At 38.6% G+C, this 21,478-nt stretch overlaps 3 protein-coding genes across 4 annotated transcripts; 2 read left to right on the top strand and 1 right to left on the bottom strand.

Annotated features, from left to right (window-relative positions):
* The first annotated feature begins 310 nt into the window (after positions 1–310).
* On the top strand, positions 311–13,252 carry LOC110756140 (putative glycerol-3-phosphate dehydrogenase [NAD(+)] 1, cytosolic). Its single transcript, XM_021957533.2, has 6 exons — positions 311–661; positions 1,124–1,959; positions 2,378–2,599; positions 11,205–11,452; positions 12,411–12,550; positions 12,670–13,252. Exons 2-6 carry the CDS (start codon positions 1,299–1,301, stop codon positions 12,794–12,796), a joined length of 1,398 nt encoding a protein of 465 aa, XP_021813225.2. The 5' UTR covers positions 311–661; positions 1,124–1,298; the 3' UTR covers positions 12,797–13,252.
* Positions 13,253–13,771: 519 nt separating this feature from the next.
* LOC110756144 (uncharacterized) lies at positions 13,772–18,881 on the top strand. Of its 2 annotated transcripts, XM_021957535.2 has the most exons (4): positions 13,772–13,991; positions 14,767–15,072; positions 17,180–17,501; positions 17,587–18,881. In XM_021957535.2, the coding sequence occupies exons 1-4, from the start codon at positions 13,867–13,869 to the stop codon at positions 18,673–18,675; spliced, it is 1,842 nt and encodes a 613-aa protein (XP_021813227.1). In that variant the 5' UTR covers positions 13,772–13,866; the 3' UTR covers positions 18,676–18,881. The 2 variants fall into 2 exon arrangements, with proteins under 2 accessions (XP_021813227.1, XP_088105607.1); XM_088249481.1 differs by lacking the exons at positions 17,180–17,501; positions 17,587–18,881 and adding an exon at positions 16,346–16,694 and having other exon boundaries at positions 13,788–13,991.
* A 429-nt stretch (positions 18,882–19,310) lies between these two features.
* LOC110756145 (uncharacterized) lies at positions 19,311–20,866 on the bottom strand. Its single transcript, XM_088248161.1, has 3 exons — positions 20,809–20,866; positions 19,626–20,742; positions 19,311–19,371 (listed from the first exon to the last, which is right to left on the bottom strand). The coding sequence occupies exons 1-3, from the start codon at positions 20,864–20,866 to the stop codon at positions 19,311–19,313; spliced, it is 1,236 nt and encodes a 411-aa protein (XP_088104287.1).
* Between the last annotated feature and the right edge of the window lie 612 nt (positions 20,867–21,478).

The following is a 21,478-nucleotide window of genomic DNA, read 5'->3' as shown; positions in this document are numbered from 1 at the left end:
ATTTTTTTTATAATGATTTTTTCATTTTTAAAATACACTTGAAAATAGAAAAATTAAAATATTCTTAAAATGAGTGGAAAATTGGACGGTGTTAAAATTAAATGACAAATCATGAATTTTGAAAAATTAAAATGATATTTCTCTTAAATTTTTACTTAAGGTAATAAATTGAAACTGAAGTATATAAGTTAAAAAATTCATATTAAAAAATAAAATAAAGTGTAAGTGTAATGATTGCACAAAAATTATAAAAAACAGAAAAATAGGGAATATGTCACACTGGGATTTGTGACGACTGACGAACAAGCCTACATTTGACAACGTGACACAATTACATCCTCAGCTGTTCTTCGAGAAAAACGAACGCTCTCTCACCCTCCACCAGTAGAGTAGAGAGGAAGGCAATTTCTTGTTCTTCCTATTTTTATTTTTATTTTTGTTAATCAATCTACGTAGTTTTGCTTCGTTTTCCCCCATTCTCATTTCACACGCAAAATCCACATCAGCAAGCCAGCTTTTTAGCTTGATTTTTCTCTTTTGGTCAACCCCTTTGCGTTCACAAGCAAAGGTGTCAAATTCCAGGCGCTTCTGCATATTAAGTAGAAGAAGACAAAGCCCAAGTTGATCTCACCGCGTTGAGGCACCGACTGACAAATCCAAAGTACAGTTTGTTTCTTCTTCCCTTTACTTTTGTTTTGTCTGCGTAGCGCGCTTTTGCATCGACTGTTTTTGGTGGGTGGATAATCGAACTTGTTGGCTGAGATTTCAATGTTTTCGCTTTTGCGTGTTTGAATGCAATCTTATGTGGTTTGTTGGTGAGTGGTGATTGGATAAGAAATTCTAAAACCCAATGAGGTAAATCGTTGTTAGTATTGTTTGTTGTTGTAGAATCTGAATTCTCTTTAGGGTCAAAGGCAGCTGGAAATTGAATTAGAGGGATTGTTTGGATTTTGGCTGAAAATCCCCTAAGAAAAATCAAAGCTAGCTTTTTCGATGTTTGTGAGGTGATTTCTGATTTGAGCTGTTCATTTGGCGGTGGTGTGAAGCTAAAATAAAAAATCAGAAGTGGGTTGTTCCAAATTTTGTGTGAAATCTCGGAACTTAGGAAGTTTTTTTTTTGTAGCTTAGAAGAGATCAGCTTGGAATTGGTCATTGCCAGTGTAATCTTTGATTTTTCTTCTTGGAGAGGATAATATTGGAAACTTTTAAAGTGTCTATGAGCATTTGTGCATGTAATTGGCTGTGCTAATCTTTAGTTTCTTGGAGCTGAGTTTATTTGGAAGAAGAAGAAGAAGAAGATGGTTGGGACTTCTGATGCAGTGACCCATGATGTCTACTCAAATGGGTTGATTCACCACTCAAATGAATCTGTTGAGGAGAAGCTTGATGAGCTTAGACGTCTAATGGGCAAAACAGAAGGTGATCCACTTAGGATAGTTGGTGTTGGTGCTGGTGCTTGGGGAAGTGTCTTTGCTGCTATGTTGCAAGATAGTTATGGCCACTTTAGAGAGCAGGTCCAAATAAGAATATGGAGACGACCAGGAAGATCTGTTGACAGAGCCACAGCAGAACATTTATTTGAAGTGATCAATTCAAGGGAAGATGTGCTGAGGAGACTGATTAGGCGGTGTGCTTACTTGAAGTATGTTGAGGCAAGATTAGGTGATCGGACGCTTTATGCAGATGAGTTACTGAAGGATGGGTTTTGCATCAATATGATTGACACCCCTCTTTGCCCTTTGAAGGTTGTCACAAATTTGCAGGAGGCTGTGTGGGATGCTGACATTGTGGTGAATGGGCTGCCATCAACAGAAACTCGTGTGGTATTTGAAGAAATTAGTAGGTACTGGAAAGAGAGAGTAACAATGCCAGTCATCATCTCTCTTTCAAAAGGTGTTGAGGCTGAATTGGAGCCTGAACCACGCATAATTACTCCCACTCAAATTATCAATCGAGCAAGTAAGACTGATTCTATAATTTTCTTTAATAGTTGGCAATTTTTGCACGGGTACCTGTTTTTTACTTGAGCAATTCTTCTTGGTTGTTTTCTGTCTGTCTCAACATTCCTCTCCTCTTTGATGCTGATTTAGTTATTTGGTATGTTTTATAATAGTTTTATTAATCTTGAAATTGTTTGGTTTGTTGCTACTTCTCCTCGCCACCCCTCTCTTGAATTGAATGAAGGCCTTGAGATTCTTAGTGGGCTTTCCTCTGATATTATGAAAGTGATCTTTATCTTTGTTCTTATACAGTTATAGTAGTTCGTACATCATGGAATGCCTGTATGATTAGGGTAGATCTGCTATTAATTAGTTACTTGGCAAGTTTTTTTCACCCTGGCTATCTGTCTTTATCTAATATGTACTGTGCTTTGCAGCTGGTGTTCCAAATGAGAACATTCTCTACCTTGGAGGACCCAATATTGCCTCAGAGATTTACAACAATGAATACGCTAATGCTCGCATATGCGGATCTGAAAAGTGGAGAAAGCCATTGGCCAAGTTTTTAAGGCAGCCCCACTTCATCGTGTGGGACAATGGTGACCTTGTTACTCATGAAGTTATGGGCGGATTGAAGAATGTGTATGCCATTGGAGCTGGTAAGATTCAGTATCATAATAAGCATGGGTTAAAAGATAGAAGAGAAGCAAAGTCAACCTTTTTCAATTACAATGGATATGATGGCATAAATTGCATTTCATAAAAGTTAAGAAATTTGGTGTTTTTCTTCAATTTAACCCATAATGGTTGGACTGCAGTGCAAGTTAACACACACTAAATACAGTCTTAGGAGGTATAGTTTTCATAATTTAAATGGTTTGAGAGAGTACACATAAAACCTAAGAGGTAGGGGTGGCAATGGGTCGTGTCGTGTCAAGATTATATACGTGTCAGGAATGCTCAATCCAAACCCAACCCGTTTAATAAATGTGTCATGCATGGGTTGACCCGTTAAGTTCTGGTGCTGGTTTCGGTCGTGTTGAGTTGACCCGCTAAGTGGTAGCAACTAAAATGCATTAAAAAAAAAATTAGAAAAATGAAGAATAAACAAATAAATGGGTAAGTGGGTTGGTGGGTTACACGGGTATTTTAGCGGGTTGACGGGTTACATAGGAATTTTAGCGAGTTGGCGGGTTGACCCGTCATGACCCGTTTTGTTAAACGGGTTACATAGGTACTTGAAACTCACCCATTTATTAAACGGGTCATGGCGGGTTGGCTAAAAAATGACTTGAATTTTAATCGTGCGGGTTTCGAGTCGTGTAATGGGTCGTGCCTGAAATTGCCACCCCTACTAAGAGATACCATTGTTGAAAAATTGGCTCACCTAAGGATGCATGTTTGGAGGACAAGCGAACGATTGCTGGATAGTAGCGACCGATCGTTTTGAAGTAGTGGAAGAGCTGAAAATCGCCAGAAAGTGACCAGTCGCATGGTTGAGGGCGACCGGTGGTTTTAAGGCAGTGAGCACACGATGCTTACCGCTTCAGAGTGACCGGTCGCTCCAGTCGTTGTGTTTTGTTTTTCACGTGCTTTCAAGACTTTTTTCATGTGCTATGTTCTCTACCTAATTGCAAGGATCACCTAAATCATTTATAAGTTCTAGGGAGGTTGACAATTTGCTGGGAGAGCTGGGATAACACTTATGGTTGTTTGTTGACTTGTTTCAAGGGCTTTCTACTTTGGTTCTAGATAGGGTGGCTGAAGTTAGATGGGATGTAGCTTTTGTTGACTTGCTTTTTGGTTCCCCTACACCATGAGTCTATGTAGGTTGGTTGAAGGTTGAATGTTGAATGTGCAGTAAGAGGAAGCTTCCTCCTAGGTTCAAAGGCTCATCTATCCCAGCATCATAAAGAGGAGTTGATGCAAGAAAACAAGATAGGAGAAAGAAAGCAACCAGCTCAAGTTAGGAGCTGAGAGTTGGAGTCTTGTAAGTCTAGAAACCAAGGAGGAAAAACTAAGTGAGCTAGTCCACAAAGCATCAAGGGTTTGAGCAGAGGGATGAGAGAGAAAGAGAGCTTGGGAAAGATTAGAGTTCAAAGGGGTTTCCTTGTGAACCAAGGCCTATCTTTCATTAGTGAATTTTCTTAAGGGGATCACCAAGAGGATGTAGGCAAGTTGCGGAACCTTTATAAATCTGTGTTCTTTGTGTGCTTGCTTTTTTTTTTTTCTTGTGAGTGTGTGTGTTTCTTTCATCCTTGTGGGTTGTGAGGGTTTGTAATATAGTTTATCAACAAGAAGATCCTAAGGGAGTTATTTGTACAACAAGTGGTATCCGAGCTGTGTTTGCAGCTGGTTCTAGTTCATGCCCAATTGCTTTTACAATTTCCAAAGAGCTAGTGTGTTCGAGATGGTGGGTGATAAGCTAACTGATAGTGAGAGCAGCTCACATCAGTCAAAACAACCACATGTGGTTAGCATGAAGGTGGAGTTGAAGACTTTCATAGGGAAGGAGTGTTGTGCAAATAACTCCCTTAGGATCTTGTTATTGATGGACTTTGGACAAACACAATGATGGATGTGTCAAACACAGAAAATAACCAAGCTCAAATGACACGAGTATTTATAGAGGTTCAGCAATTTGCCTACATTCTCTTTGGTGATCCCGTTGAGAAATTTCACTAATGAAGATAGGTTACAACTTTAGTTTACCAATGTAAACCCCCTTAGAACACTACTCTCAACAATAAGTTTTTCTCACACCCCTTGCTCAAAACTTTGATGCACTTGTGAACTCCATCACACTTGGTTTTCTCTCTTCCTACTATAGCTTTTTAGCCACACTTATTGTCTTGCATATGCTTCCCTTTTATAATGCGACAAGCTGTTGGACTTAGGAGGAAGCTTCCTCATGCTGCACATTCAACCATCAACCACCCTACATAGACCTAGAGTTAGGGGAACTAAAAGCAAGTCAGCAAAGGCTGCACCTCCTAACTTCAGCCACCTGATCTAGAACCAAAGAGTGGGAAACCATTGAAACAAGTCAACAAACAATCATAAAGTGCTATCCCAACTCTCCTTGCAGATTGCCAACCTTCCCAGAACTCATAAATGATTTAGGAAGTCCTTGCAATTAGGTAGAGAATATAGCACATGGAAAAGAGTCTTGAAAACACGTGGAAAAAACAGCACGACATAATCGACTTCAATCTACTTTGAAACGACCGGTCCCACCTACCCGGCGACAGATCGCTTTCCCTGTAGTTTGCATCTTTTACGTAAGCCAATTTTTTTCCAACAATCTCCACCTTTGCGAGCCTAAACTCCTTATGAAAATTATTGCCTTCCAGGACATCTGTAGCATCCTGAGAATCGTCCTGATAACTCTCAAGAACTTCACCTCAATCTTTAGCATGGAACAAGATTGAGCAAGCTCAAACAATGTTTGAACTTTGCTGCTGTGACTGGCTTTGTTAGACAATATGAAGCGTTCTTTGTTGTATGAACCTTCTTTATCATGTTGTCCCTATCGTTCACCAAATCCCTTATTCGGTGATATCAAACATTAATGTGTTGGGACCTTCAATGAAACACTTGATTCTTGACCAAACATGTAGCACTTTGACTGTCACTTTGAATAACTATCAAGTCTTGAGCTATCCTAAATTCTTTTGCTGATCTCTTTAGCCATACTGCTTCTTTAGAAGCTTCCGTTGGCGCCATATACTCCGCTTTGGTAGTAGACAAGGCACTAATCGATTGTAGCACTACTCTCCAACTAATCGGTCCTCCACCATAAGTGAAGACATATCCTATGGTAGACCTTGTCTAAATCTCCTGCATAATCAAAATCACATACCCCGACACACATACCTTTTCTTCTGTTTTTCAAACAATATCCCAAACTTCTTGGTGCCCTTCAAGTACCTGAGAATCCACTTTGTTGCATTCCAGTGTTGTTTGCTTGGATTTGCCATGTACCTTGACACCACACTAATGGCTCGGGCTAAGTTGGGGTGTGTGCAAACCATTGCATACATGAGACACTCTACCAAGCTTGCATATGGAACTTTGCTCATTTCTTTCTTCTTTTCATCCATGAAGCTTGAAAATGACCGGTCGCAAGTATATGGCGACCTGTCGTTTTCTAGTGATTTTCAAGTCCTCTAATCTAGGGATGGCAATGGGTCGAATCGGGGGTGGGTATGTCATTCCCACACCCATCCCCATTAAGCTTTTTTCCCCCATCCCCGCCTTCATACCCGCAATATTTATATCGGGGATTCCCCATCCCCACCTTCGTTGAGGATTGGGTTCCTCGACCCGCCCCATTACGGAAGAAAAAACCAACATATAACTATTTTGTTGAAAAAAAAAAGTACTAATTCAAGATAATGAACATATATAATATATACTTATAAGACAATATAAGAATGTTTATATATGTATTGGAAGTTAACTAAATAAATAAGTAGTGTGGCTTAAGATTTGTATAAGTTATATAAGTATATAATATAATAATATAAAATATAAAACTTAGTCGGTACAATCACTTTAATAGCATATTTATATATACTATATATATATACCTCATCAAAAATCTAATATATATTCTAAACGGGGAGGGTTCGGGTTGGGGATTAAAATACCGTCCCTGCCCCTCCCCGAACACCATACCCAAAAAATTCCTCATACCCATCCACATACTTGTTTTTTGTCCTTCACACCCGACCCATTAGGGTCGAATCCCCACGAAGACCCTTACCCGCGGGGAAAATTGCCATCCCTACTCTAATCTGCTTCAAAACGACTGTTGTGCGGAAGCGTCAACCAATTGCGAGTGAAAAATAAACAACAACTGGCAGGAGATAAATGGAACACAAAACACAACACTAACAAGAACACCAAGATTTATACTGGTTCGGCAATGCCTACATCCAGTTTGGAGACGACGGAGTAATTCACTATAATCAAAGAGAGTATACAAAGTGTTTATCACTCAAGAAAGCCCAAAGCCCCAAATACACCCAAGTCTCACTCTCACAACAATTGAAGAGAAAACAGTGATACAAAGCAAAGAACAATTAGAGAGAAATGTTTCTCTCTTTGGCAAGATGCCTTTCTTGCTATTTTTCCTCTTCTACTCAATACTTGGTGGGATGCTTCAAATGGAACTATTTGCTTCCAATTTATAGCCAAAAATGCAAGAGTGTGAATGCAAGCTTCAACTATTCATTTGTTGGCTACCAAACTTACCAATGGATGGCTACCAAACAATCCACCCTTTTTGACCTCATAGTAAGCCAACATTTACTTACATGGGCAACTAACTTTGACTCACATGGGCAACTCCAAAATTCTTCTACATTTGAGCCAACTTTCAACACACGCTTGCTTGAACGACTCCTTGCAATTAGACCCGCATCTTGAGAGCTTTCCTCCAAACATTGGGACATCTTGTGATGCTTCATCACATCTTGCACCACCTCCTCAAAATTCAGAGTACTTTTTCCGAACATAAGAGTAGTACGAAAGTGCTTATAGGACAGAGGTAAAGATGTTAGAAACATAAGAGCATTATCCTCCGTACTATATTTAACTTTCATTCTCTGCAAGTCAGCAACACATTTATTGAAGCTACTTAAATGCTCCATTAATTTATCTCCCTCCTCCATCCGAAGATTTGGGAGTTCCATTTTGAAGAAGAGCTTGTTCGATAGCGACTTCTCTGCAAACATTTCCACGAGCTTCTCCTATATTTGCTTCAATGTGTCTTGCATCACATTGATGAGCACCTCATCTGTGATGTAGTTCTTGATGGCTCCTCTAGTCAACTCGTCTAGAACACCCCACTCCTCGTCTGTCATGGTTATCGGCTTCTTTTCATTGCCAAGACAATACTGAGATTTTGCTCTGTATGGGCTTACTTCATCCTTCTTTGCCACAATGTGAAGTTCCCCTTGTTGAAAAAAATTGGCTCACCTAAAGGATGCAAGCTTCGGAAAAAGCGACCGGTCACCAGGTAGGTGAGACCGGTCGTTGTTGAAAGTTGGCTCAAATGTAGAAGAATTTTGGAGTTGCCCATGTGAGTCAAAGTTAGTTGCCCATGTGAGTAAATGTTGGCTTACTATGAGGTCAAAAAGGGTGGATTGTTTGGTAGCCATCCATTGGTAAGTTTGGTAGCCTACAAATGAATAGTTGAAGCTTGCATTCACACTCTTGCATTTTTGGCTATAAATTGGAAGCAAATGGTTCCATTTGAAGCATCCCACCAAGTGTTGAGTAGAAGAGGAAAAATAGCAAGAAAGGCATCTTGCCAAAGAGAGAAACATTTCTCTCTAATTGTTCTTTGCTTTGTATCACTGTTTTCTCTTCAATTGTTGTGAGAGTGAGACTTGGGTGTATTTGGGGCTTTGGGCTTTCTTGAGTGATAAACACTTTGTATACTCTCTTTGATTATAGTGAATTACTCCGTCGTCTCCAAACTGGATGTAGGCATTGCCGAACCAGTATAAATCTTGGTGTTCTTGTTGGTGTTGTGTTTTGTGTTCCATTTATCTCCTGCCAGTTGTTTATTTTTCACTCGCAATTGGTTGACGCTTCCGCACAACAGCGTGGAGGTAAGAAAAGTAACGAGAGGAATGCTAAGTCTAAGGACAATTAAGGCTTCTTCGAGTGTGGATCTCCGGATCATTAGAAGCAATATTGTCCGGTATGGAAGGAGAAGCAGAACAAGATGAAGAATGCCGAAGGTTAAGTGCAGCCAACGTGTCTATTTGATACACAAATGATGAACTTTTGATGGTTACTGAGGAGAGTAATGGGGAAGTCAAGGAAAATTATTCGGGTGAGAGTTCTAATTCAAGTTGGATTTTAGATTTCGGGTGTACCTATTATATGTGTTCAAATAAGTTGATGTTTAACATATATGAGGCTAAAAAGTCATGCAAGATTATGTTGGGAGACAAAACTACCTGTGAAGTTTTGGGCATGGGGACAGTGAAGATCAAGTTGCAAGATGGTGATATTTGGAGTCATAGTGAGGTAAGGTTCGTACCTGCACTAAGAATAAATCTACTCTCTCTTGGCTCTTTAGATAGAGAAGGGTACTCATAAGGCCGAAGGAGAGAAGCTTGTAGTCACACAAGGTTCCGTCATTGTTATGAAGGGAGAGATTCAACCAAACAACACTTACTAGCTTTTGGGAGGTACAACTACCGGTGGAGCAGAGAGTTCCACCAAGGTATACTCGGATGAAAGCAAGGCCGAGTTGAAGGACAAGGTCCACAAAAGAAAAGTGAAGTGAAGACAAGGGATGATGTGGAGGATGTTGTTGAATAGAAGCTTCTTACCAAGGTGGTCATGGAAGTGACTCCATTTTGGTTGGAGCTTGACATAGGGGATGAAGAAGGAGGGCAACAATAACAAACTCACAAAGGGAATCTACTTGAGGTGGAGCCATCATCAATTGCAAGGTCTGGGCCCAAGAAATCCATTAAACTGTCCCTAGGTTTTGGATGGATGGACCAAGAAGTTTCAACCACGTTTCGGAGTGCTTTAGGGAGCATGAAGCGAGAAAGTTAGAGGGTTGCATTGATGAGAAGGGTGAGTGTGCAGTTTGCATATCAAGGCATGACTAGGATTCAAGGTTCCAGGAAGGCAAGGAGCAAGGAGTTCGACATGAAGGATCTCATTTCTGCACAAGAGGTCCAGGTTACTCAAGTTTAGACTTGGGAGGAGCACCTTTCACCAAAGGTGTGTTGAGGCAAGGGGCTTCTTGCCATGGTGGAGTTCTTGGGAGTTATCAGGATGATTCTCAAGATATTACAGATGTCCTGGAAAGCATTGATTTTCACAAAGAGTTTAGGCTCGCCAAGGTAGAGATTTTTGAAAAATTGGCTCTCCTAAGGATGCATGTTTAGAGGACAAGCGACTGGTCGCTGGGTAGTAGCGACCGGTCATTTTGAAGCAGAGTGGAAGAGCTAAAAATCACCACAAAAGCGACCGGTCGCATGGTTGAGGGCGACCGGTCGTTTTAAGCCAGTGAGCACACAATGCTTACTGCTTCAAAGTGACCGGTTGCAACTGCCCGGCGATCGGTCCCTCCAATCATGCTGTTTCGTTTTCCACGCGTTTTCAAGACCTTTTTCATGTGCTATGTTCTCTACCTAATTGCAAGGATCACCTAAGTCTTTTATGAGTTCTAGGGAGGTTGGCAATCTGCTGGGAGAGCTGGGATAACACTTATGGTTGTTTGTTGACTTGTTTCAAGGGCTTCCTACTTTGGCTCTAGATAGGGTGGCTGAAGTTATGTGGGATGCAGCCTTTGCTTACTTGTTTTTTGGTTCCCCTACACTTTGAGTCTATGTAGGTTGGCCGAAGGTTGAATGTGCAGCAAGAGGAAGCTTCCTCCTAGGTTCAAAGGCACATCTATCCCAGCATTATAAAGAAGAGTTTATGCAAGAAAACAAGAAGATAGGAGAAAGAGAGCAATCAGCTCAAGTTAGGAGCTGAGAGTTGGAGTCTTGTTAGTCTAAAAACCAAGGAGGAAAAACTAAGTTAGAGAGTCCACAAGAGCATCAAGGGTTTGAGCAAAGGGGTGAGAGAGAAAAAGAGAGCTTGAGAGAGATTAGAGTTCAAAGGGGTTTCTTTGTAAACCAAGGTTGTAACCTATCTTTCATTAGTGAATTTTCTCTAGGGGGTCACCAAGAGGATGTAGGCAAGTTGCAGAACCTCTATAAATCTCTGTGTTCTTTGTGTGCCTGCTTATTTTTCCTGTGAGTGTGAGTGTTTCTTTCATCTTTGTGGGTTGTGAGGGTTTGTTACGTAGTCCATCAACAACAAGATCCTAAGGGAGTTACTTGCACAACAACCACAATCATTCATTTGAAGGGGCATTACTCTTTTGACGCTACAAGTTACCATGTTTGATATAGCACATATTAAGTACTGTGGTGGATGTGAAATAATGATTCAGGAAGTGTCATATATCTATAGATTCAGGACTAAAAATTACAAATTCATGATATCTATATATATACATATAGAGAGGGACACTTTCCAGATAAAATTTAGATTTCCATGTTAATTGCCTGCTCTAGTTGGTTCCATCTCATGTCAATTGGAAGGTGACCTCTTGCCTTGGATTGCCCTGCTGTATCTTATCCTGTGATGTTCTTTCATATGCTAGTCCTGTGATTTTATCATGCTATACTTGAAGGCTTTAATTTATTTAGCAAACTTCGAATTATGATTTAACAGGAATGGTAGCTGCGTTAACCAATGAGAGCGCCACCAGCAAATCAGTATACTTTGCACATTGTACATCAGAGATGATATTTATCACCCATTTGTTGGCTGAAGAACCAGAGAGGCTGGCAGGGCCTTTGTTGGCTGACACATATGTAACCTTACTGAAAGGTCGTAATGCATGGTATGGACAAAAGCTGGCCAAAGGGGAGTTAACCCTTGAAATGGGTGATAGCATCAAGGGCAAGGGTATGATTCAGGTACTGATCTCAATCACCTTAAATAGCGGTGAAGTAACAAGCATGAGCCTTTTTAGAATTATACTAGAACTGGTTGGATTACAAAGTTGAAGCAGGAAGAGAGGGGAAGGGGTGTTGAATACTTACAAATGCATTGAAGTTAGTATATCATTATTATTGTTTAATGAAATCAGGGGTGTGACTTGCAAACATGACTTAAATATAGTGCGAAGCCTGCCTGATCTTTGTTTGCATTGATAAAGTTTAATGACAAGTCGTTGCAACTATAAATTTAAAAAATTATAATCAGATTCTGCATAGTACTCAAAAAAAATATTCTGATGGCTGCTCAAAGTTCTATTGACGAAATATTAAAAAATCTGGGGGAACATCCATTGAGTAGCTTGAACTGGAAATTTTCGTTGTTTATTGGATCTCATTGACTCTGTACTTTAAAAGTTAAACTATGTGTAATTGTAGAATGGCGGGTCATATAAGATACATAATTCTATACGATACAAGCCAATGTGTGGATTCCTTATACCAATTCCTCCTCTATATGTGCCCTACAAACTGTTGTTCTGGGTAATCCGTTTTAGAATTCTAATTCATTATTTCAGAAAAAGCTAAATCAATTGCAGTTCAATTCTTATGTTTGGCTTCACCTGGGATAAGCAATCCACTTCTTTATTAATTTACTATTAGTTTTTGTGTTCAAGTTTCATTTCACTGGCTGTTTAAAATATGGGCACATTGCAGCTAGTGCTGTGTGAGCAATTTCACCCCCTCCACTTCTCCTGGAGTATGAATTTGAATTTCATGTGACTGCTTTCTCTTTTAGTGAAAGGATGTGGGGGCTGTTGTCTTTTCACAATAAAATTATATTAGCCGCTTGGAAGAGTACCAAGAACATGAATGATTCAGGGCCAACTCTGTTGTAACTTCTCTGCTGATGATATTCCTACTTTTATTTTTGCAGGGGGTCTCTGCTGTAAAAGCATTTTTTGAGCTGCTAAGTCATCCCTCTTTAAGTATCCTACATCCTGAAGAGAACGAACCCATTGCTCCAGTTGAGCTTTGCCCTATCTTGAAGATGCTATATAGAATACTTATAATAAGGTATTGTATTTCCATAAAGTTGGTTGAAATTAGACTAGGAAATAAATCTATTGCTTTCTGATAATGTGAATTATTAGTAGAAGCAAAATTTAATGCCGTCTACTTATGTGAATCTTTAGGGAGTTTCCACCACAGGCTATTCTTCAAGCGTTAAGGGATGAGACCATGAATGACCCTCGGGATCGTATTGCGATCGCACAAACCCATGCTTTTTACAGGCCATCCCTTCTTGGCCAGAAGATTTGATGTGGATATCTCTCTCTTTTGCATGTAATTTTATTAGTTCTCAAGTGAGTGACAAGATGCGTTGGTATTGTAGTTTTATGTAGCATTCTACTTGTGGGGGATAATGTATTAGGAGAACGCTTGGGCATCAGATGGTTTCTTTAATTGTGTATTGTTTAGTAGAAAATTTAGAAATCGATGGGGACACGAGGTCTCCATTCGCATACCACCCTATTTCGTTTCTCCCAGATTCGAAATAGGCTATTTAATTTAATTTTTTTTATTTTTAAATGGGTTAGTTTCTAGTTCTTTTTATATGCACTTGTTTAAGATTTTAGTTGTGGCCCAGAACTCCAAATATCTCCAAGTTTTTCTCATTCTCTGATTTGTCATGTTTTTGCACGGTTCTTTGTGTGGCGCTTTTTTTCCTTTTTTCCTATACTCTTTAGCATATATGGGTTTTTTATTTTTTGAGCACTGTTTTTTTTTTTTAATTTCTTTTTGTATGGAAAGATTCTGTGGCCATTGCTTGTAAAACACACTATTTCGGAATAGTGAAAACAGTTATCAAAATCAATTAAAAATGGGTCAATTGATAATGGGTTGGCAAGTAGAAAAGTAGGCCAAACTCTCATCCTTCCCCCCAAGTGCGCCACGGTTTGATACATGCAAGAGATAATATTGAGGCAACCCAATATAATAATAATACCCTCCCTAATGAATGGCCAAAAAATAAAATAAAATAAAATATAAAAATATAAAATATAAAAAATGAGTCAATTTGGTGGAAACCAAACCAAAACGCAGCGGTGAATAATTCTCAAATATCGAATACAATTTTTTTTCATTTAATTTTTTTTATACAAGAATGGAGAATTGAACCTAGGACTCGAGCGGTAAATATCGAACAAAACTATTATCTCAAAAAGAAAAATGAAAAAGAAAAAAATTGTTTACCAAAATTGCAGCGTTTTATTACTGGCCGAAAGAAATAACAGCGTTTTATGGCAAAAGAAAAAACAGTGCAGAGGCCCGAGGCATAAAGTGAAGAGTCAGAAGAGTTTAGGAGAGTGAAAGAGGAAAAACGAAAGATGTCGTTGGTGGACTATGCATCTTCAGACGACGACGTATCGGAGGAGATTAGGGACAATAAGGAAAACGAGCCAGCCCAAGTACCCCAGGACGATCCACAGCCTCCGACTCGTCCTCACACCCAGTAATTCATGCTTCTCATTTTCTCTGAATTTCATTTTTAAATTTGAGAACTTTTAGTTCGGTTGGATTTACTATTTTTTTAATTTTTAATTTTATGATATTCTGAATACAGATATTTTTCATTATTTTTGTTTGGGACCATATGGAAAATAGGGGAAAATGGGGGAAAATAAAAAATATAAACACATAAAATTTGTTCTGTTCAATTTTTAGAAACCTTTGTAGTTTGTATTGGAATGCTGTTATTTTGTGCATATGTGAGTTGTAAATCAGAAAGGAAAATTGGAGGGTTTTTTGGAAGAAGCATATTGCCATTAGCTTACTTAGGGTTACTTCCCAATTTTAGGGAAACTAAAACTTTTTGAGGATGCATAGCACTAAAATAATTTTTCATGTTCTTTTGTTTGTGGTAGCTGGTTGGCTTTTTTGTTTTGTTTTTTGTTTTGGGTTGCATAATGTTTAACAGAATGGTGTTGGAGTTCCGAATCTGCAAATTTAGGGTGGTTTTTTGTTGTGAAGATTGAAGGAGTGTCAGAATGATTGGTAATCTTCGGACTTCAAGTTCAAAGATGAAATTTTTTAAAAGATAAATTTAGATTTTTTTTTTTAGGATTTGAAATGTTGGGTGCTAAAAGAGGGGGGTTTCTTAACTGTCCTTAATTTTCACAGCTGGAAAATTAGTCACAATGTTTTATATTTATATTCTCCTTACTGGGAATATTATGCTTCTCACTTCCCTGGGATGCCTTTTAATTTGGTATTTTTGTGTGTAATAGATCCGTTGTTTCATCATATCAGCAACCTGAAAGTACTGCCCATTCATCAGCTCCTTCAATTGAGAAACTTCCTGATGCTTCAATGCTCTTGAATTCTCCTGTTTTCTCATCCAATATGTTTAGCGGTGGCGACCACTCCTCACGTGTTGCAGCTGCAATAGCTGAAAGTGCATCACGCAAGAGAGAGTCAAATGAATTTGTTTCCTCTGTTCCCCGCAGTAAAGTTCCCAGAGGTAACTTGCCTCATTCCAAGAATGTTCCCGATACAATTGGTGGTATGCTGGTTCCACCTCAACTTAGCGGAAGGTTAGTTTCAATAGGTTTGATATTTGCCATAGCTTATTCGGCATCTGAGTTGTACGCGTTTAAAAAAATTCTCCTTTAGATTCTGCTTATGTTAAACTGTTTAGCCTTACAGACATGCACTTCGCGTACATGTGCATATGACCTGCAATGTGAGCTTCACTTTCTTGAATAGTACATCTTGAGTTGCATTTTCCGAGTAATCACGACTACAGAATTTGTTTAGTAGTAATTTGACATTTAAATGCCAACTGCCATGTTTTTGGAGTTTTAACTAAACTTGCGTTACATATAGATCATGCTATGATGATATGATTAAATTTGTAGATTTGTGATGAGTTTTAGTGAATAAATTATACCATTACAATGAGCGGATTTACTGACTTTGACCTTCACACTAAAGTACAAAAAAAATAACCATGGACATGTTAAATTTTGAGTTGAATAGGGGATAAAGTAGCACTTTAAAGTTTAAATAAAAACTTTTGATCCCTCAAAACCCTCCCCTATTCTCTGCAATTACTAGTAGAATTTACATATGAGAGAACCATTTGCACATATGGAGCATGTGGCAGATATAAATGCATATGACTTTTAATGGAATGGACTTTCTTTAACTGGGAAAAATTGTAGATGTGAAGTGTGGTAGTTGCTTTTATAACAGTCATGATGACCAATGAAGTGGACTCTTTTTAAGTGGTCCCTGATAGGAATTCTGTTGCATTGCTCTATATTCATAGGATTCCTCACTGCTTATAGTGGTACATCCTTTAGACTTTGATTTTACATCAAAAGATGTATTTGGGTTGCATACTACTGGGTCATATTTAATTTTGTGACTGAAAAACATTGTTCACGGGTAATTGCTGCTTTGAAAATATTTGTTAAGTCTGACTTCAACTGTATAGGATTAGGTTTGTGAGTTTCTAGGTTACTGTGCATGAATCTGATATTATTGTGTTGGTGAGTTTGATAATTATTGACCTGTTTGAGTTTCACATTGTGCAAACTTGCTAAAACCAAGGCTTGGTTAATTTTATGGGAAAGAACTTTTTAGGAATACAATAAAATTTTCCTGTGTTTGGTGAATCCAAGGAACTCTATATACATTGGGAATGAATTCTAAAACTACTGGTCTTTTTCTTTGTCTTTTTTGGGATGGTGGCAATCCCAGAACTTGGGGTATTGTATTCATGAGCAACATTAAATATGCCAACTTTGTTATACGTTAGAGTTTTTCAATCTTATCATCATTTTTTTTTTCTTTTGGGTCCAGGAGCAACATTGTTACAGAAGATGTAGGAAAGCTATTTGTCAAAAAGCAAGCTGACCCTTCACCAAAGTAGACGATACATAAATGGGTGATGACGTAGTTGAAGTCTTAGATAATGTGTTTCTTTTTCCATATTGGACTGAGAGTCTGGATGATGCTTTTCAGAAACATATCAACTAGTGAGGATTTTGTTTGTGTAAAATGTAAAGAATGTTAGAGGACCCTTGTATTGTATTTTTGTTCTAGTTTCCCAAGTCGTGTCACAACAGTTAACTAGGTCGTACTCACTGGATGAACTATTGCATAATAGCATCAATGACAATTATCAAGTTTTCAGATATCCAAAAGTAAATTCTTCTTCTGCTAATGGGTTTTGTTGCACTTATGAGGCATATTTGCCTTGATCCGTGTTTCGAGTTATAGATAGCTCGTGCATTTGCCTTGTCTGATCAAAAAATAGTTTCGGTTGAACTTTAAATACATGTAATTGGATGGCATCCATAGGCTTTTCATACTCCAACTGATGAAGCAACAAACTCTTCAACTTTTGCTACTTCACTTTCACACATCAAATTTTCTGTGTGAGAATGAGATAGCAAAATGAGATCAGCATTCCTTAAATTATAAGAAATACCTTAGATCATCATTTTTTAAATGGGATGATCCTTTTTAAGTTTCATTTACCCATAATTGTATATGACTCACATATTTTCTACACATTTTGACTCCAATAATTACTCTTTTCTTCTTGTTATAGTGTTTTTATTGATCTTTACATGGATCCTCAATTTTTTCACCCCAAAATCTTGATTAAAAATAACGAAAATTCCTTGCTAGTTCCTCCCAATTTCCGGTTCAATTAGATACTGCCAAAAGAAAACTACGAGGCCTGAGCTTCTCTAGACAGGAAGATGTTCTCCTTGTACAAGGATGGCTTGCAACCAGCATGGATGTTGTATACATAAAAGGTCAACCAAAGGCTACTTATTGGGGGCGAGTGACACAATATTTCCACAACTATAAAACATTTGCAAGTGATCGAGAGGAGAAATCACTCCTACAACGTTGGTCAACTATTCAACTTGCAACCAAAAAATTTTGTGAATATGTTACTCAAGTGGAAAATAAGCACAAATATGGCATGAATGAGCAGGATAAGGTAAACTTCTCCTTTCGCAATCTCAATTTTTTTATTTTGTTGTTAATCAGTGTTTTTGTATATTTGATAATGAACCTTTGTGCAGTTTTTTTATTCGAAACAATTATACGAAAAATTGGAAAAGAGAAAATTTCATTTTGACCATTGCTGGAAGCTGTTGAAGGATGCCCCAAAGTGGGTGGATGATATGCACAAGAAAAAACCATCAAATAGAGTAAAAGGTACAAGTCTCTCTCCTGAATTCTCATCTTCTTCTACTTCACAGAGTTTGGTAGAACTTGTAGAGGACCAAGTCCGTAATACTGAATCTGGGAACATGGAGAGACCACAAAAAAGGAAGGAGGTCACAAATACTGATGTTGGGAACATAGAGAGACCACCAATAAGGAAGGACGTCCTAAATACTGATTTTGGGAACACAGTGAGAGCACCGATAGGGAAGGACGTCCCAAGTAGTGATTTTGGAAGCAGGGAGGGACCATCGATAAGGAAGGACGTCCCAAGTATTGATTTTGAGAACACAGAGAGACCACTGATAAGGAACATTACAATTACTGATTTTGGGAACATTGATAGACCGCCAGTAAGGAAGGATGTCCCAAATAGTGATTTTGGAAGCAGGGAGAGAACATCGATAAGGAAGGGGGTCCTGAGTATTGATTTTGGGAACACAGAGAGACCACTGATAAGGAAGGACATCCCAAATACTGATTTTGGGAACATTAAGAGACCGCCAGTAAGGAAGGAAGTCTCAGATAGTGATGTTGAGAACATGGAGACATCACCATTAAGGAGGGAGGTCGTAAATTCTGATTTTGGGAACTTGGAAAGACCGTTAATAATTAAGGCTGAGAAGCTGAAGACTAAAGATCACCATAAGAATGACAATACAAATAAGCAAGTTGTTGATCTCTTACACATCATGGAGAAATGGAGAGACCAAGTTAATGAAGAGAAAAGGCAATATCGGTTAGAGAAAATGGAGATGCTTAGGGAGAGGCTTGAGATGGATAAAGAAAGGCTGGAGATGGATAAAGAGAGGCTTCGACTCGACCGTGACGACAAAGAGGAGAGAATAATGTTGATGGATATAAGTGGAATGCCTCATGAGCTCCAACAATATTATCGTCGTCGTCAAATGGAAATTCTGGCTAAGGGAATGGGTGGTGTGTGAATTCTATGCAATTCTTTGCCATCATTGCAGTACCCTTGTTTTTGGGGGGATCAAAAGTAGCATCGTGATATTTAGCCTCTACTATTAGTGAATTGCACTTTGATGTTAATTAGAAATGCCATTACAAATACAAGGGGTAATTAAACTCCTCAAACACTTTCATACCGTAGCTTGACGTGCCATATCCATCTTGAGACAAGAGTAAGAACTTCATCTCTACCATTACTTTGCACAAATGTCTCTGCAAATCGTGTTCTTACTTTGGCATCAAATAGGGTTTTGTTGGTATCAGAAAAACAGAGTCAATTAGTTTCGTAACAAAAAGAAAGTATAAATTAGTTCCCTTGCATTCACAAACTGTTGGATAATAGTTTATACAACCAACAGAACTCACTTGCATAAATAAGAGTTTTTAAAAAAGTGTTTTTGGAGCAGATTTGTATTAATATTTAATTTATTTATTCACAGTAATTTAGAGATTATATCCCTAACTAATTTTCTGAAAATGTGCCGAGTCAGTGAGTCACTTACGGAACATAATTGTAGCATCAATGTGTTTCTCTACAACTGCTGCTGAAGAGAATTTCATGACTTCACACACAATTAACTCCCCATTGCCTGAAAATTTAGACGTATCAACGAACGGGCACAACGTTCAACGGATACAAAAATGCGAACAAATGCTTAAAACTCAGCCTGCAAATATAGAAATGAAAGTAACAATATGAATATGACCAGAACAAGTTGCTAATAAAATAGAGAAGATTAACTTTTCCCATGTTCTATTACTTCAAACTTTAAATTATTCCTATGACCACAACGATATCAATGTAGTTTTTCTACATATTATCCTAAAATTTTGACTCAACCTACTGAGGATTCAGAGTGGTTGTTTCCATTTACAGATTGAGGGTTCAAAGTGGTTGATTCATGAAAGAAATTGAACTTACGGATTGTTCCAATTAGTGGTATCCTCATTGACAAGATGCGTCCATTTCGTCCTTCCGCTATAACCAAAATGTTTGACCTGCATGACCTTGAGCAATATTGTTTTGTTCATCTTATCTTCTCCAGTTGGGGCAGAGAAATCACGCTTGTAAATTCCGTCTGTTCCGACAGTTGCAGCATAGTCATCAGCTTCTGACTGGAAGAAAGCACCCTTGTGGTAATATTTCTGCATGAATCTCCACTTCTGCTTTCGTTGTGGTGCAGCTTTCGGATGCTTCCTCTCCCGCTCCCTCCTCTCTTCCTCTGTCATGTTTCTAACATTTTCAATCTCTTCCTTCTCCTTTAACATTGCCTCCCGATCGTCCCTATCGCTCTTGATCCTGGCTATCTCTCTTGTCTTCCAAGCTTCATACTCCTCTGCCTCGTTTACTTCATCATCAGTAACAATATCAGCAATATTTGCTTCCTGCTCCAAACCCTTCCGAATCTCCTCAACCACAATCTGCTTTGTCTCTCTCTTCCTTTTCTCCAAATTCTTCTTCCTTGATTCTTCAAGGGCTCGTTCTTCTGCCTCAAGTTGCAACCGTTCAGCAATAGTATCTCTCTCTGAATTGGGAACAAAGACAGGCTTCAGCATCACCATACCAGTAAGCTCTTTTTCCGAGTCAGCATCATACTCAGACTCCTCTTCCTCCTCTTCCTCCTCTTCCTTTACTTCTTCCTCGTCTTCTGACAGAAGGAATGGAGCTTCTTCTTGCTCCCTTTGACGCAACTTCTCCTTTATCCTTCTTCTTCTTTCCTCCAAAGCATCTGCATCCTCTTCCTCAGCTTCTAACCCTCCCTGCCTCGTGGATTCCTCTTCAATTGTTGAAACAATCTCAGCTTGCCGGATACACCTATGATCAGCTCTAACATCGTCCCGATTATCAATCCTGCTCTCAGCCAAACAGCGGAGTCTAGGATCATCTTTTCTAACAACATCATATTCCTGAGTGGGGAAAGCTTTCTCCAATGAAGCAGCTGTGAACATCCTAATATCCCCATCTTCGTCGGCATCATATGCCCACTCGGGAGCTTTTCCAGGCCAATACCTTTTAACTTTTGTTTTCCCAATGTTACCTCTGAGCTTCTCCCTGACTACAATCACAGGCCAATACCTTCTAACTTTTGTTTTCCTAATTTTACCTCTAAGCTTATCCCTGACTGCAATCACAGTATCACTAACACCTGCTGTTACCGACATTATCGCGGCTTGAGTACCTTATGGTATGAATAGCATGCAAAGGCAGGGACCTTTGTATTTATACCAAGAACTGGTGGTGGAGTTTCCAATCGAATTCATCGCATATTAGGAATTAAGGTTCTACTTAACTTGACCACCAAGCTACCGTATGCTTATACCAATTAGAATAGAATTAGGATTCCTTTGCTCTATAGGAAACAAAAATAAAATTAAATAACAATTGTTCAAATGTGCTCTCTGTCTCCAAATAGACGTTGGCAAATAAGAATTGTCCGGTTAGGGAATTTAACTTACTGCACGTTTTGGAAACAAAATGATTTAATTCAAAGTCCAACGTCATGACAATAAATTTGAAGATATTTAAGGCAATTAAAATTGCAATAGAACTCCTGCAGTTTTTTTTTTTCAATTCTTTTTTTTTTTCAAACTTTAAAACCAATAACAGCCAGCTATATTGTCAAAAACCAAATATACCAATTAAATACGTAATCATATTAAGGCAAACTAATCTGCAAATTACAACCAATTACTACCCAAAATGGTACTCTATTTTTTTTATATAGGGATAATGGGGAGAGGAGAATCGAACCTAAGAGACCTCATATGGAGGGT

Source organism: Prunus avium, chromosome 2 (assembly GCF_965620075.1).
Source record: "Prunus avium chromosome 2, drPruAviu1.hap1.1, whole genome shotgun sequence".
Taxonomy (NCBI): domain Eukaryota; kingdom Viridiplantae; phylum Streptophyta; class Magnoliopsida; order Rosales; family Rosaceae; genus Prunus; species Prunus avium.
Note: the sequence above shows the minus strand (reverse complement) of the source record. Positions and strands in the feature narration are given on the sequence as shown.